The sequence below is a fragment of the Melanotaenia boesemani genome, chromosome 16 (assembly GCF_017639745.1).
Source record: "Melanotaenia boesemani isolate fMelBoe1 chromosome 16, fMelBoe1.pri, whole genome shotgun sequence".
Taxonomy (NCBI): Eukaryota; Metazoa; Chordata; class Actinopteri; order Atheriniformes; family Melanotaeniidae; genus Melanotaenia; species Melanotaenia boesemani.
In genome coordinates this window covers 33,516,147-33,530,948 of record NC_055697.1, presented here as the reverse complement: position 1 = coordinate 33,530,948, position 14,802 = coordinate 33,516,147, and the positions used below count along the sequence as shown (strand labels likewise).

The 14,802-nt window shown below is 44.2% G+C and overlaps 1 protein-coding gene across 1 annotated transcript in view; it reads right to left on the bottom strand.

Annotated features, from left to right (window-relative positions):
* The window catches only part of hectd2 (HECT domain containing 2), a 72,537-nt gene that overhangs the window by 20,744 nt on the left and 36,991 nt on the right, over positions 1–14,802 (bottom strand). The window contains exons 13-16 of the mRNA XM_042009904.1: positions 9,759–9,891; positions 7,062–7,150; positions 1,419–1,483; positions 896–989 (exon numbers count right to left, since the gene is read on the bottom strand). Of these exons, the coding sequence (XP_041865838.1) occupies positions 896–989; positions 1,419–1,483; positions 7,062–7,150; positions 9,759–9,891 (381 nt within the window). The remainder of the gene's footprint in view (positions 1–895; positions 990–1,418; positions 1,484–7,061; positions 7,151–9,758; positions 9,892–14,802) is intronic.

Genomic DNA, 14,802 nt, shown 5'->3' with positions numbered 1-14,802 from the left:
TTAGCACGTTACTTAACCTGCAGATCAAAACTTCATCCAATTCCAACTATTTTATTTTATGGATTTCAGAGTTACTAAAGAACTAAATCAGGACTTTTGCTGGTGACAAAGTGCAGCTTCATATCGGATTTCCTCCTGTTACACAACTACAGGGCCGGTTATAGCTCCCCCACTGTGTGTTGTGACCTTCAGGAAGGTTTTGGATGTGACACAGCTTGAGGAGCAGATAACTCGGCCACCTGTTTTTCTCCTGCAGATAAAAACTGGAGTTCGGTGTCCGGCTCAAAGTCACCTCTGACTCCTGTAACCAGCTGATCATCCAGCTTTGTATTTCCAGTCTTCCTCATGAAGGAAACTAGTCTTGGACAAAATGCCCTGAAAGATTCCTGCTGGATTGAAGCCGGGCGACATACTCAGCCTGGTCTTAGTTTAAAGGCTTTGAATCCAAGTGGAGAGGGAGCAGATTCCAGAGGCAGGCAGACACAAGCCAACAGAAAAAGCTCTCGTGTTCACTGGACATGTTATATCCATAATCATTAAATCAGAACAAAAAACACAGATTTATTCATCATTTCTGTGTTTGTAGGAATTCATGTGTTGAAAAAAGAGAGAACTACCTCAGATGGCATTTCTCTCAAAGCTTCCACTGTTTAGAGAATAACGATACGTCGCTGTCTGTTAGGAAATAAACTGAAAACCTGGCTCCATCTAGTGGCAGGCAGCAGAACTGCAGTGTTAAGAATGAGATTTGGCCCAGAAATACTTGCTGCACCTACTTCCTGTTTACATAGAAACATGGACACATGAAGAGAGGTTTAGGACTTCTGCAGCTGAGCCTGATTTTAGCCTCAACACGGCTGTAGAGGAAACTAAAAGAGGAGGCGGGCACACTTACTGGCATGACCTGCTGCAGGTCGTCCAAGGTGGCGGATGTCATGCCAACAAGGGCATTTTGGTCACATGGTGCAGTAGGTGGAGTCAGGAGCTTCCTGTGAGGAGAGAAAAAGCAAATAACATGAAAAGTCTGCATTTGGAAGAGCAACTCTGCAGCAGGGTGGAAACGTTAGATTTTCCTGTAACTCAGCTTCCAGGTCTGCTGCGATGCAGCCGCCACGCGGCCCAGCAGCATCTCTCAATACCCCTCACCGGTAATGACTGCAATGCACAGTTTTATTACTAATAAATCTTTCGTTGAATAACAGAGTAAATGACAGAATCGCTGTTAAAGCCAACCGTGCCGGTCCTCTCCGGTCCAGCATGAATACAAGAGCAGCAAAATCTCTTTTCAAATAAATAAAAACAATACTAATAACTATGCTAATATTAATAATAATAATAAATCTTCAGTCTCAAGAGGACTCGTGTCTATAAAGCAAAACTGAGAGGCCGAGAGGGTTGGAGGAAGGAGTCCAACCCACCTGTAGCAGCAGAGAGGGAAGTGGATGTCCAGAGCGATGCTGTTGTACACGGCTAAGCCCATCAGCTGATGGCACCACGGGTCAAGGAACAAACAGCATGGACATTAACACAGTAACAGAAAGCAAGAACAGACATGTCGGCTTTTATTTCATCACGTTTCTATTGACCAGGACAAAAGGAAAAATGCCCAGACTGGAATTTTTTTTGGGGAGAATGAGGGATGTATGGTGGGCGGGGCTTAAACAGGGTAAACTCATGCTTACTTTTATAACTACTGTTACTAATCTTTCCTTGTTTTAAATGACATTTTCTCCACTATTTTACTGTATTTCCTACGCAGAGTTCTTTACGGTGATCTGTATGTTGGTATCTTCTGCGGGATCTCGTTTTACAAACAACAAAAACTAATAAAACATAAAACATTTGTTTCTCTACATGCTGTAAATACAAAAACAAACATTTCTGAGTGTTTTAGGGGCTGTGGATGGAAACTGGCTCGGAGCTAAAATCTGAACAGGGAGATGCATCTGCAGGAGCTGCTTTTCCACCAGAAAAGCTCAAATTTCGGCAGGGATTTAGCCGGTATTTAAACTGCTTCCACTTGCTCACCGAGCAGAGTGGTGGAACTAGAACGGTTTTTAACCCCAACCCTTCACTGCAGCGCAGCAGCAGCGCGTTGCGTCACACTCACACAGTCTGTGGTTACACCGCACCGGTTCTGGGACCAGACCCGGTTCCTGCTGCAGGACAAGCCCACCAGACCCTCAAATGATCAGAAATAGACATTAATCTGCAGTTTTAAGGATTCAGAGCCAAACATTTCCAACAACCTGGAACATAAAATCCACGTTTTACGGTTGTTAACGTCACATCCACCTGCTTTTTTTTTTTTTACCTCTGCTGTATGTTGGGCCGCATCCCAAACACACTCGGAGCGTCGCAGCGGCCACATGTGGTCATTATGTGTGTTTGGATCCACACACACACACATAAATAAACCCCTTTTATGCGCACACACACCCCTGAAGCCACCGCCATGACACACGATACAATTACTACAACCATTAAGGTCGTTACAAAGTCATGCACATACACACACACACAGAGGCTTTCAGAGGCCTGTCTTCATATATCCTCATTTTATGGGACAGTCATGACTAAAGCCGTCTCTCTCTCTCATCTCTTAATCTACCTCTCTCTACCAGTGGCCGTTTTCCGTCTTTCTGCCTCTCGAACGTCGAGGCAAACAACCGCTCACCTCACCACCAGGGGGAATGTAGAGCAGCGATTCTCGTCCTGGTCCTGTTTTAGTTCTTGCCACACCTGATGCGGGTTACCTGCTTTTATTTTATTTTTGTATTTAACCTTTATTTAACCAGGTAAAAAATGTTTGAGAACTAGTTCTCATTTGCAAACATGACCTGGCCAAGAGGCCCCAGCAGGAATAAATAACGTACATACATACAAACATACAACTGTGCATACACAAGAACCACAATACAACAATACAAAAAATGCACCTAACAACGCAGAGCAAATACAAATATATAAAAATGAAAGGGGGAAGGGAGTAGGTCTCAGTATATGGGACAGATCTATATGAAAAGATAAGCATAAGTGAGAGTCAGCATCATCAGCAGGAACAAGTGTCGACAATAATCTGTTGAAGTCTCTGTCTAAACAGAGAAACAGATATCAGAGATGGAAGTTTGAGAGTGTTCTGCAGTGTGTTCCAGTCATTTGCAGCAGCAAAGTGGAAGGTGTTACGGCCGAAAACAGTGGCGGTTTTGGGAATGATGAGCTTAATAAATTCGGATGACCTGGTGTGATAAGTGCTGTGAGCGAAGTGGAGAAGAGATGAGAGATAGAAAGGTGTCTTGTGCAAGACTGACTTGTAAATAAAAAGAAACCAATGATGGAGTCGCCGAGTGTGAAGGGAGGGCCAGCCCACCAATTTATAGAGATCACAGTGGTGGGTGTGGAAAGGGGCTTTTGTGGCAAAGCGTATGGCTGAATGGTAGAGAGTGTCTAGTTTTTTAAGGGCTGAGCTTGTTGCCATTTTATAAATGATGTCGCCATAGTCAAGAATTGGAAGTAAAGTCAATTTGACTAAAATGCATTTGGTTGCGTGAGTGAAAGAGGCTTTATTACGGTAAAGAAAGGCTAATCTGGCTTTTATTTTGGCGTGAAGATTATTGATGTGGGTGATGAATGACAGAGATGAATCCAGCCAGATGCCCAGGTACTTATAGGAATTGACATATTCCAAAGTCGTGCCGTCTAAACAGGTGAGTATTGGTAGGGTGTCGGCACCAGTTTTCCGACTGAAAAGGATGCACTTTGTTTTACTGGAGTTGAGGCGAAGGTGGAGGTTGTGGAAGGACTGCTCTACTGAAGTGAGGCTGAGTTGAAGAACAGCTGCTGCAGCTTGTGGAGGGGGGCTGACTGAATACAAAATGGTGTCATCGGCATACAGGTGGATCCGAGAGCTGCCAGCAGCTTTATCTATGTCATTGATGTAAATGGAGAAAAGGGTGGGGCCCAAAATAGACCCTTGAGGCATACCTTTTGAGATAATGAGTGGTTCTGACATAATATTTTCTGCTTTCACCAACTGGGCACGCTCAGAAAGGAAGCTGAAGAACCAGTCACAGCAGGAGATGGACAGACCAATATTGGAGAGCCTTTGTAGAAGGATCTTATGGTCAACTGAATCAAAGGCTTCGGCAAGGTCAATAAAGGTGGCTAAGCAGACCTGCTTGGAGTCTAGTGCTGTTATGACATCATCCAGGACCTTCGCGGTGGCTGTTATACATCCATGGCCAGGCCAAAAGCCAGACTGCAGGTCAGACAGAATGTGGTTTGAGTCAAGGAAGCAGTTTAGTTGTTTGAGCACTAGCTTCTCCAAGACCTTGGCTAAACACGGAAGTATGGAGATGGGTCGGTAACAGTTTGGATTAGTGCCAGAGCCACCTTTGAAGAGTGGAGAAACCATGGCTGATTTCCAGTCAGAGGGGAGGATGGAGTACTGTAAGGACCTATTAAACAGACTTGTGACAGGTGCTGCAATAATGTGAGCAGCTGCTTTCAGGAACATGGGATGAAGACCATCAAGGCCAGCAGATTTATTTGGATCCAGCTTAGTGAGCTCATCCTGCACTTCCGAGATGGAGAAAGGTGAGAAGGAAAAAGGTGTGTTGTTCAGTGGAGAAGGCTGAAAATCTAATGAGGCTGAGTCGACTTCACTTGCTGAAGCCAAGTCTGGACCTGAGACAGGGGAAACATGGGTCGCATTGACAAAGCGATGGTTGAGGAGTGAAGCCATACGAGCCTTATCAGTAATAACAATGTCATTGAATATCATAGAGATTGGTAGCTGAGGGGAGGCAAGCTTATTCTCCATGATCTTGACCTGCTCGTCAAGCCTGCTGAGCCCTTCATTTGAGTCAAGTGTGTTAAAGATGGAAACTTCTAAAACATGCAGGGCAGCGGTCCAGGACCAGGACTGAGAAACACTGATCTAGAAAGACCAGGTAACATCACGCACACACGGGGAGAACATGCACACTCCACACAGAAAGGCCGCTGTTCCACCCTCCCGCCAGCCGAGGATCGAATCAGTGAGCTTCTTGCTATGAGGCCGATATATTTAAAATGAATTTATCAAATAAATGTTTGCATGTTTTATTGTTATTATCAGTGGAAGGTCTTTGTGTTCGACGTGTGACTCGCTGGAAGTGTTGAGGGGTTTGAGGACCAGCTGGCTGCAGGTGAAACGGCTTTTCAGGATCAATTCTTCTGTTTTATCTGAGTTGGCTCGATGAGTCTGAAAGTCAACAGCCGAACGTCGGCGGGTTCAAACTACACGTCCCAGACATGAAGCAGGACAAGTTTTCAACTTCAGGACAAACTTCAACTTTCTCCTCTGTTGTTCCCTAGTGCTCCCACCACAAGGTGGCGCCACATCAGTAGCTACACTCTTCTCCTCTGTTGTTCCCTGGTGGTGGAACCATCTACCAAACTCCGTCCGATCCGCAGAGTCCTTGTCCACTTTTAAAAGCAAGCTAAAGACTCAGTTGTTTAAGGAGCATTTCCACACTTAGCTTAACTCTTCTACTCAGAATGAGGTAGAAAGATTTGTCCAGCTCTTTGGTTCAACCAGGTACTGAAGAAGCTGCTGCACTTATGGCCAAGATGATGCTGTGTGATGAAATCATGATCTTGTATTTAAACAAAATGACTTGTCTTGTAAAATTGTCTGCTAAATGACTGTAGAATAGAATAAGCAAGAAAAACAAGCCTAAAATAAGAAATAAAAACAACACCTCCTGTCCTATTGGTGGAAAAATGCTCCACATCAGCCAATCAGAAAGTTCTACAACAACACGATGAATCTAGTTGCTGAGGAAGAGGAGAAGTTGTGGGAGGGACCAAAAGCAGATCGAAGTGCTGCCTCCTGGGGGACAGGAGGACTACCAACCCTGGACATGTCCAGCCTGTGACGTCCTCTCTGTCTTCTAGTGGACAGGAACTGGTTTGTGGACTGGAACAAACCTTCTTCTGGTGAAAACTGATTCAGTTGTTTAGAACTCTGTTGTTAACAATAGTTGTACATAAGTTTTTTAAATAAATAATTCATATTTTTATTTTAAGTTATAAAAATGGTTTGTTGAACATGCTTGTGGTTTGAGGTCTGTGTGACTTTAGCTCCAGTGTTAATACAGGAGGTCAGAATGAAAACACACCTGGAAAATCAGACGTGAGGCTGTGAAGAGAAGAATGACCCCTACCAGGCAGGTAGACCGGCTCAAGCTGGAATACAAAGGTAAAAGCAAACATACTCAATTATTCCCCACAGGTTAAAGAGCCCCTCCCCCTCCGTAGTGATGCAGCGCTGCCATGACGACAGCACAGAAACAGACAGATACATGAGCTCAAGCACAGATGTGGAACATACATGGAGCACCCAGGAGCTAACACACGTATTATTCAACGCACACGCTTCCTGCTCTTCTTTTTTCTATGCACACTCGCTGGTTCTGCTGTAAACCAAACACACACACACACGTGTTTCCATCACTTCAGAGGACATTACACACATGTTCTCCACAACCACAGACCAAAGTCTCCATTCAGAGGTTTTATTTTGCCCCAAAGTGAGTTTGATCTGCACACTGTGACGTTGGAAACACATTATGTCTACAAATATACGTAATACTACTGCTACTACACACACACACACACACACACACACACACACAAGCCTGGCCAGGAAAAGGCGACTATTAGGTTATATAACCTTCTGACAGCTCCCAGCTGGCTACTAAATGTTGCTGAAATTCTGGATCTTTCTCTGTTCTGTCACACACACACACACACACACACACACGAGCGGGACAGGGGGGGGTTTGGGGGTAGAAGAGGAAATTGCTCGTATGAATATCACATACACCAAAACTCTTTTTAGTTTTTGTTCAGAATGAAAACAGATCCAAACTAATGCCATTAAATCAGAAATGAATGAAATGAAAGAGCATGAAGATGTTGCTGAGTTCAAAGGCAACAACTAAACTTAAATCCTGCAACATGCTTTACATGCAGTAAACATAAAGCAATCCCTGCTGATATTCAGTGAAGGATACAGTCCCAACCAACTGGAACTCGGAATAGTTGTCACACTTCCAACTGCTGAACCAATGGCAGCGCGAGTCCTTCATGTACGTGAACATTCCTGCAAAATAACAATTCTATTAGCTTTTAGCAAACAAGACGAATCAGCTGGATGTTGGGTTGCATGCAAAGTTAAAGCAGCGGGAGGATGTGGGTGCAGGACAGAGGGAGGCCTGAAGGCGGCAGTAGAGAGCTGTGAAGAAATTAATTGTTCGTCTTCAGTCATGTCACTTAGCAAACATAGTGCTGGACAAACAAACCAAAATCCAGAAGCTGTGCAAGGAAGATCGGACAGGTTGTCCGAGGGTTTGAGGTTTAGGCTATGTCCACATGGCACCGAAGCCGGTTCAGGTGTGAAAACGGTGACGAAAACTAGGAGAAAGGGTTCACCATCCCCACGACACCGCTGTAGCACATACTACAGGCTGTGGGGGGCACTAAAGAGTAACACTCCAAAGCTAGAGCTGAACAACGCATGCGCAGAAACAGACATGGCCGGTTCCATGGAGGCTAATCCATGGCTTCGTGGGGATGAATGGGTGGTCGAGCTGCTGGCGTCGAGCTGCCGGCGTCGAGCTGCCGGCGTCGCGCTGCCGGCCTCGAGCTGCCGGCCTCGAGCTGCCGGCGTCGAGCTGCGGGCCTCGTGCTGCGGGCCTCGAGCTGCCGGCCTCGAGCTGCCGGCCTCGAGCTGCCGGCCTCGAGCTGCGGGCCTCGAGCTGCGGGCCTCGAGCTGCCGGCCTCGAGCTGCGGGCCTCGAGCTGCGGGCCTCGAGCTGCGGGCCTCGAGCTGCCGGCCTCGAGCTGCCGGCCTCGAGCTGCGGGCCTCGAGCTGCGGGCCTCGAGCTGCCGGCCTCGAGCTGCGGGCCTCGAGCTGCGGGCCTCGAGCTGCCGGCCTCGAGCTGCGGGCCTCGAGCTGCGGGCCTCGAGCTGCGGGCCTCGAGCTGCCGGCCTCGAGCTGCCGGCCTCGAGCTGCCGGCCTCGAGCTGCCGGCGTCGCGCTGCCGGCCTCGAGCTGCCGGCGTCGGGCGTCAAGCTCGGTCACAGAAAGAAGCAGAAAGTCAGCAAAATAAAGCCTGAGGAAGCTTTTCCAGCTTTTCCAGCTGTGGCGCAGAGAAACAGCAGCAGTCTGTTCTGACTGGACGGCAACACCACAACCTGACACCACGTCACGCATGAAGGAGGCTGTGTGTGCGTCTGGGTGTGTGTTTGCGTGCACCTGCCTGTGTGTGTGTTGGAGGCAGATTTGGGGTTTTCCCATCGCTGCTAATGAGGGGAACACAGCTTTCTTTGAGTGGGTTTCTCTGGGTCAACGTCTGCGGAGAGACATTTCAGAAAGATCCAGAAAGGCTGAGCGGTTTCTGGAGACCTCCATGGAAAACGGGTGCAGGGGCGGTTCTAGACCAGCATATCTGAATGCGTTACAGCAAAGAGCCTTCAAGGAAATAAAAAAATATATTTTCAAATTTGAACTATTAAACTAACAATATGTGGATCTGCCAGTTCTCCGTCTGTGAAGAGATGAAGCAGTTTTTGTCTCTGCGTTTCACCTCAGCTTCAGAAAAACGATGCAGCTCCGTGATGGAGAAGAATCCGACAGGAAGCTGATGTGGAGAGAAAGCAGCTGCTATACATGCTCTCCTTGGCAACCGATGGCATTCTGATAAAAACCAGTCAGTTAAGTCTGAAACGTGCTAAAATCTCAGATCTGGATTAAAAGTAACAGAGACAGCTTCTCTACCTGAGCTCCATCACTAACGGCCAGAAGCTCTGGCCTGCCTACAAGCGCGGGGAGTGGACCACAACACAGGGCATATTTTTGCACTGGTGATCACAGTTTGGGGACCAAGGAGCCTGTTATGTTCTATCACAAAAATCTGATCTAATTACATTCATTTATACATAATTACATGTATAATTTATATAAGAATCTATATATCATTTATAACAGATGTATACAGCTCCTCTTTGTGTTTTTTCTGTACTCTAGCTGCTTTTCCATCTCCACTACCTCTAATATCTCTCGTAATATCTCTGTTTAGGTTTATTGATGAACTGATCAGTCATTTAATTAGTCTGATTATTATAGTCTGACTATTAAATGAAATGTTCAATTCTCTGTTGAGTCTGTCCTGTTACAGCTGGGTCCCATTTTAAGTGTCAGCAAATAGTGGAGGTAAATGCTTCTTTTGAATTGTATTCTATACCTAATCTGCTTCGATATGGGCCACATGTTGAGTTATTAAACTGGAATTTGGGCAGTGTGTGAAAATGGGAAGAAGTGGTGTACCGGCCTGGAATGAGGTTCCAGCATCGGCCACTTTTCTGCACCATCCGACTCCTGCTGCAGCTTCTCTGACCGGAAAACATCCACCTCATAAACTGCACTTTCCATTTCTATCCAATAAAAATGTGATTTTCCTTCTGCTTGTTTTCAATAAAGAATGGCTTCACTTTCCATTGGCTGTGCATCAAACAGGATTTACCTTCCACATTCCCAACACCGTCTCTGATTCTCAGCTGCTCCCTAAAGACCAGTTCAAGCAGCAGCTTTTCCCCTTTCCTGATAACGGCTCTTTCATGGTCACGGCTCAGAGATGATCAGGACAAATGTGGGTCCTGCCAAAGGCTGCAGGCATGCTGACGGCGCCCCGAGAAAAGACCCCAGTCTCACCGTAGTCTGTGTGGAAGATCTGTCGGACCAGCAGCAGGAACCACTCCTTCGTCAGGCCGCCCATGTCAAGCCCCGCCTCCCCGACAAACGTCACCCGCAGCTTCTTCTTCAGGTCGCACCGCTTCCTCGTCAGCTGCAGAAAGAGTGGAACACCACAGCAACACAAGCAACATGTTTGTCTTGTGGGATCTTAGAAAGAAACTCTAAAACTCAGATTTCAGGTTGTACATCAAATTTATGCTTCGGTTTATGTTGGACTGAACGTCAGAGGTCGACAACATTAAAAACATTCCTGCTAACCTCATGAGAGGCTCTGTAGACTCTCCCACCCACTGCTCCCACACCACAAGCAACTCTTTCTTTCTTCACCATAAAGCTGTTAAAAATAGACTTTTTTCTTTTTGCTTGTCATCCCATCCTAAAGCAGGGTTGGTTAGGGTTAGGCACGTTTAGGCTTAGGACCCACCCTTACTGTGTCTCCTTGCAGATGCATCCAAAGATACACCCTTTAATCAAACTTTCATGGTACAGAACAGGCATCTTCAGTCCTGGAGGGACAGTGTCCTGCAGGTTTTAGAAGCTTCCCTGCTGCAACACACCTGACTCTGCTAATTACCCTCTGATTTGAGTCAGGTGTGTTGCAGCAGGGAAGCTTCTAAAACCTGTGGGACACCAGCCATGAAGGATCAGGATTTTAGGATCCATAGTTTAGGAGCTAGAGTTGTAAAGTGCTCCATGTGTGGGACACAATTCACCAAGATTTACAAATGATTCTATACAAAGTTGAGCCTGGGTGATGCTCCAACATGATCAATGCTGCATTCAAAACTACTGGGAATTCAGAGCCTCCAATGTCCAACACAACGCTTGTTAATTAAATTAGTTTATAACATGACTTGGATTTGAAAAACTAACCCCTGATTTTACTAAACATGACAAAAAGTGTGAAGGTAACACATTAAACTTTGAAACCCCAAGACATGATTTTTGTTTTTGGTCCACGTAATTTATGAACCATCCAAAGATGCTTTTAATCCCAGTATAAACCAGTGTGTAACAGCATTTAATCCCAGTATAAACCAGTCTGTAGCAGCTTTTAATCCCAGTATAAATCAGTCTGTAGCAGCTTTTAATCCCAGTATAAACCAGTGTGTAGCTGCTTTTAATCCCAGTATAAACCAGTCTGTAACAGCATTTAATCCCAGTATAAACCAGTCTGTAGCAGCTTTTAATCCCAGTTTAAACCAGTCTATAGCAGCTTTTAATCCCAGTATAAACCAGTCTGTAGCGGCTTTTAATCCCAGTATAAACCAGTCTGTAGCGGCTTTTAATCCCAGTATAAACCAGTCTGTAGCGGCTTTTAATCCCAGTATAAACCAGTCTGTAACAGCTTTTAATCCCAGTATAAACCAATCTGTAGCAGCTTTTAATCCCAGTATAAACCAGTCTGTAGCTGCTTTTAATCCCAGTATAAACCAGTGTGTAACAGTTTTTAATCCCAGTATAAACCAGTCTGTAACAGCTTTTAATCCCAGTATAAACCAGTCTGTAACAGCTTTTAATCCCAGTATAAACCAGTCTGTAGCAGCTTTTAATCCCAGTATAAACCAGTGTGTAACAGCATTTAATCCCAGTATAAACCAGTCTGTAGCAGCTTTTAATCCCAGTATAAACCAGTCTGTAGCAGCTTTTAATCCCAGTATAAACCAGTCTGTAGCAGCTTTTAATCCCAGTATAAACCAGTGGGTAGCTGCTTTTAATCCCAGTATAAACCAGTCTGTAACAGCATTTAATCCCAGTATAAACCAGTCTGTAGCGGCTTTTAATCCCAGTATAAACCAGTCTGTAGCAGCTTTTAATCCCAGTATAAACCAGTCTGTAGCGGCTTTTAATCCCAGTATAAACCAGTCTGTAGCGGCTTTTAATCCCAGTATAAACCAGTCTGTAGCGGCTTTTAATCCCAGTATAAACCAGTCTGTAGCGGCTTTTAATCCCAGTATAAACCAGTCTGTAGCGGCTTTTAATCCCAGTATAAACCAGTCTGTAACAGCTTTTAATCCCAGTATAAACCAGTCTGTAGCAGCTTTTAATCCCAGTATAAACCAGTCTGTAGCGGCTTTTAATCCCAGTATAAACCAGTCTGTAGCGGCTTTTAATCCCAGTATAAACCAGTCTGTAGCGGCTTTTAATCCCAGTATAAACCAGTGTGTAACAGTTTTTAATCCCAGTATAAACCAGTCTGTAGCAGCTTTTAATCCCAGTATAAACCAATCTGTAGCAGCTTTTAATCCCAGTATAAACCAGTCTGTAACAGCTTTTAATCCCAGTATAAACCAGTCTGTAACAGCTTTTAATCCCAGTATAAACCAGTCTGTAGCGGCTTTTAATCCCAGTATAAGCCAGTCTGTAGCGGCTTTTAATCCCAGTATAAACCAGTGTGTAACAGTTTTTAATCCCAGTATAAACCAGTCTGTAGCAGCTTTTAATCCCAGTATAAACCAGTCTGTAGCAGCTTTTAATCCCAGTATAAACCAGTCTGTAGCAGCTTTTAATCCCAGTATAAACCAGTCTGTAGCGGCTTTTAATCCCAGTATAAACCAGTCTGTAGCGGCTTTTAATCCCAGTATAAACCAGTCTGTAGCGGCTTTTAATCCCAGTATAAACCAGTCTGTAACAGCTTTTAATCCCAGTATAAACCAATCTGTAGCAGCTTTTAATCCCAGTATAAACCAGTCTGTAGCTGCTTTTAATCCCAGTATAAACCAGTGTGTAACAGTTTTTAATCCCAGTATAAACCAGTCTGTAACAGCTTTTAATCCCAGTATAAACCAGTCTGTAACAGCTTTTAATCCCAGTATAAACCAGTCTGTAGCAGCTTTTAATCCCAGTATAAACCAGTGTGTAACAGCATTTAATCCCAGTATAAACCAGTCTGTAGCAGCTTTTAATCCCAGTATAAACCAGTCTGTAGCAGCTTTTAATCCCAGTATAAACCAGTCTGTAGCAGCTTTTAATCCCAGTATAAACCAGTGGGTAGCTGCTTTTAATCCCAGTATAAACCAGTCTGTAACAGCATTTAATCCCAGTATAAACCAGTCTGTAGCGGCTTTTAATCCCAGTATAAACCAGTCTGTAGCGGCTTTTAATCCCAGTATAAACCAGTCTGTAGCGGCTTTTAATCCCAGTATAAACCAGTGTGTAGCTGCTTTTAATCCCAGTATAAACCAGTCTGTAACAGCATTTAATCCCAGTATAAACCAGTCTGTAGCAGCTTTTAATCCCAGTTTAAACCAGTCTATAGCAGCTTTTAATCCCAGTATAAACCAGTCTGTAGCGGCTTTTAATCCCAGTATAAACCAGTCTGTAGCGGCTTTTAATCCCAGTATAAACCAGTCTGTAGCGGCTTTTAATCCCAGTATAAACCAGTCTGTAACAGCTTTTAATCCCAGTATAAACCAATCTGTAGCAGCTTTTAATCCCAGTATAAACCAGTCTGTAGCTGCTTTTAATCCCAGTATAAACCAGTGTGTAACAGTTTTTAATCCCAGTATAAACCAGTCTGTAACAGCTTTTAATCCCAGTATAAACCAGTCTGTAACAGCTTTTAATCCCAGTATAAACCAGTCTGTAGCAGCTTTTAATCCCAGTATAAACCAGTGTGTAACAGCATTTAATCCCAGTATAAACCAGTCTGTAGCAGCTTTTAATCCCAGTATAAACCAGTCTGTAGCAGCTTTTAATCCCAGTATAAACCAGTCTGTAGCAGCTTTTAATCCCAGTATAAACCAGTGGGTAGCTGCTTTTAATCCCAGTATAAACCAGTCTGTAACAGCATTTAATCCCAGTATAAACCAGTCTGTAGCGGCTTTTAATCCCAGTATAAACCAGTCTGTAGCGGCTTTTAATCCCAGTATAAACCAGTCTGTAGCGGCTTTTAATCCCAGTATAAACCAGTCTGTAGCGGCTTTTAATCCCAGTATAAACCAGTCTGTAGCGGCTTTTAATCCCAGTATAAACCAGTCTGTAGCGGCTTTTAATCCCAGTATAAACCAGTCTGTAGCGGCTTTTAATCCCAGTATAAACCAGTCTGTAACAGCTTTTAATCCCAGTATAAACCAGTCTGTAGCAGCTTTTAATCCCAGTATAAACCAGTCTGTAGCGGCTTTTAATCCCAGTATAAACCAGTCTGTAGCGGCTTTTAATCCCAGTATAAACCAGTCTGTAGCGGCTTTTAATCCCAGTATAAACCAGTGTGTAACAGTTTTTAATCCCAGTATAAACCAGTCTGTAGCAGCTTTTAATCCCAGTATAAACCAATCTGTAGCAGCTTTTAATCCCAGTATAAACCAGTCTGTAACAGCTTTTAATCCCAGTATAAACCAGTCTGTAACAGCTTTTAATCCCAGTATAAACCAGTCTGTAGCGGCTTTTAATCCCAGTATAAACCAGTCTGTAGCGGCTTTTAATCCCAGTATAAACCAGTGTGTAACAGTTTTTAATCCCAGTATAAACCAGTCTGTAGCAGCTTTTAATCCCAGTATAAACCAGTCTGTAGCAGCTTTTAATCCCAGTATAAACCAGTCTGTAGCAGCTTTTAATCCCAGTATAAACCAGTCTGTAGCGGCTTTTAATCCCAGTATAAACCAGTCTGTAGCGGCTTTTAATCCCAGTATAAACCAGTCTGTAGCGGCTTTTAATCCCAGTATAAACCAGTCTGTAACAGCTTTTAATCCCAGTATAAACCAATCTGTAGCAGCTTTTAATCCCAGTATAAACCAGTCTGTAGCTGCTTTTAATCCCAGTATAAACCAGTGTGTAACAGTTTTTAATCCCAGTATAAACCAGTCTGTAACAGCTTTTAATCCCAGTATAAACCAGTCTGTAACAGCTTTTAATCCCAGTATAAACCAGTCTGTAGCAGCTTTTAATCCCAGTATAAACCAGTGTGTAACAGCATTTAATCCCAGTATAAACCAGTCTGTAGCAGCTTTTAATCCCAGTATAAACCAGTCTGTAGCAGCTTTTAATCCCAGTATAAACCAGT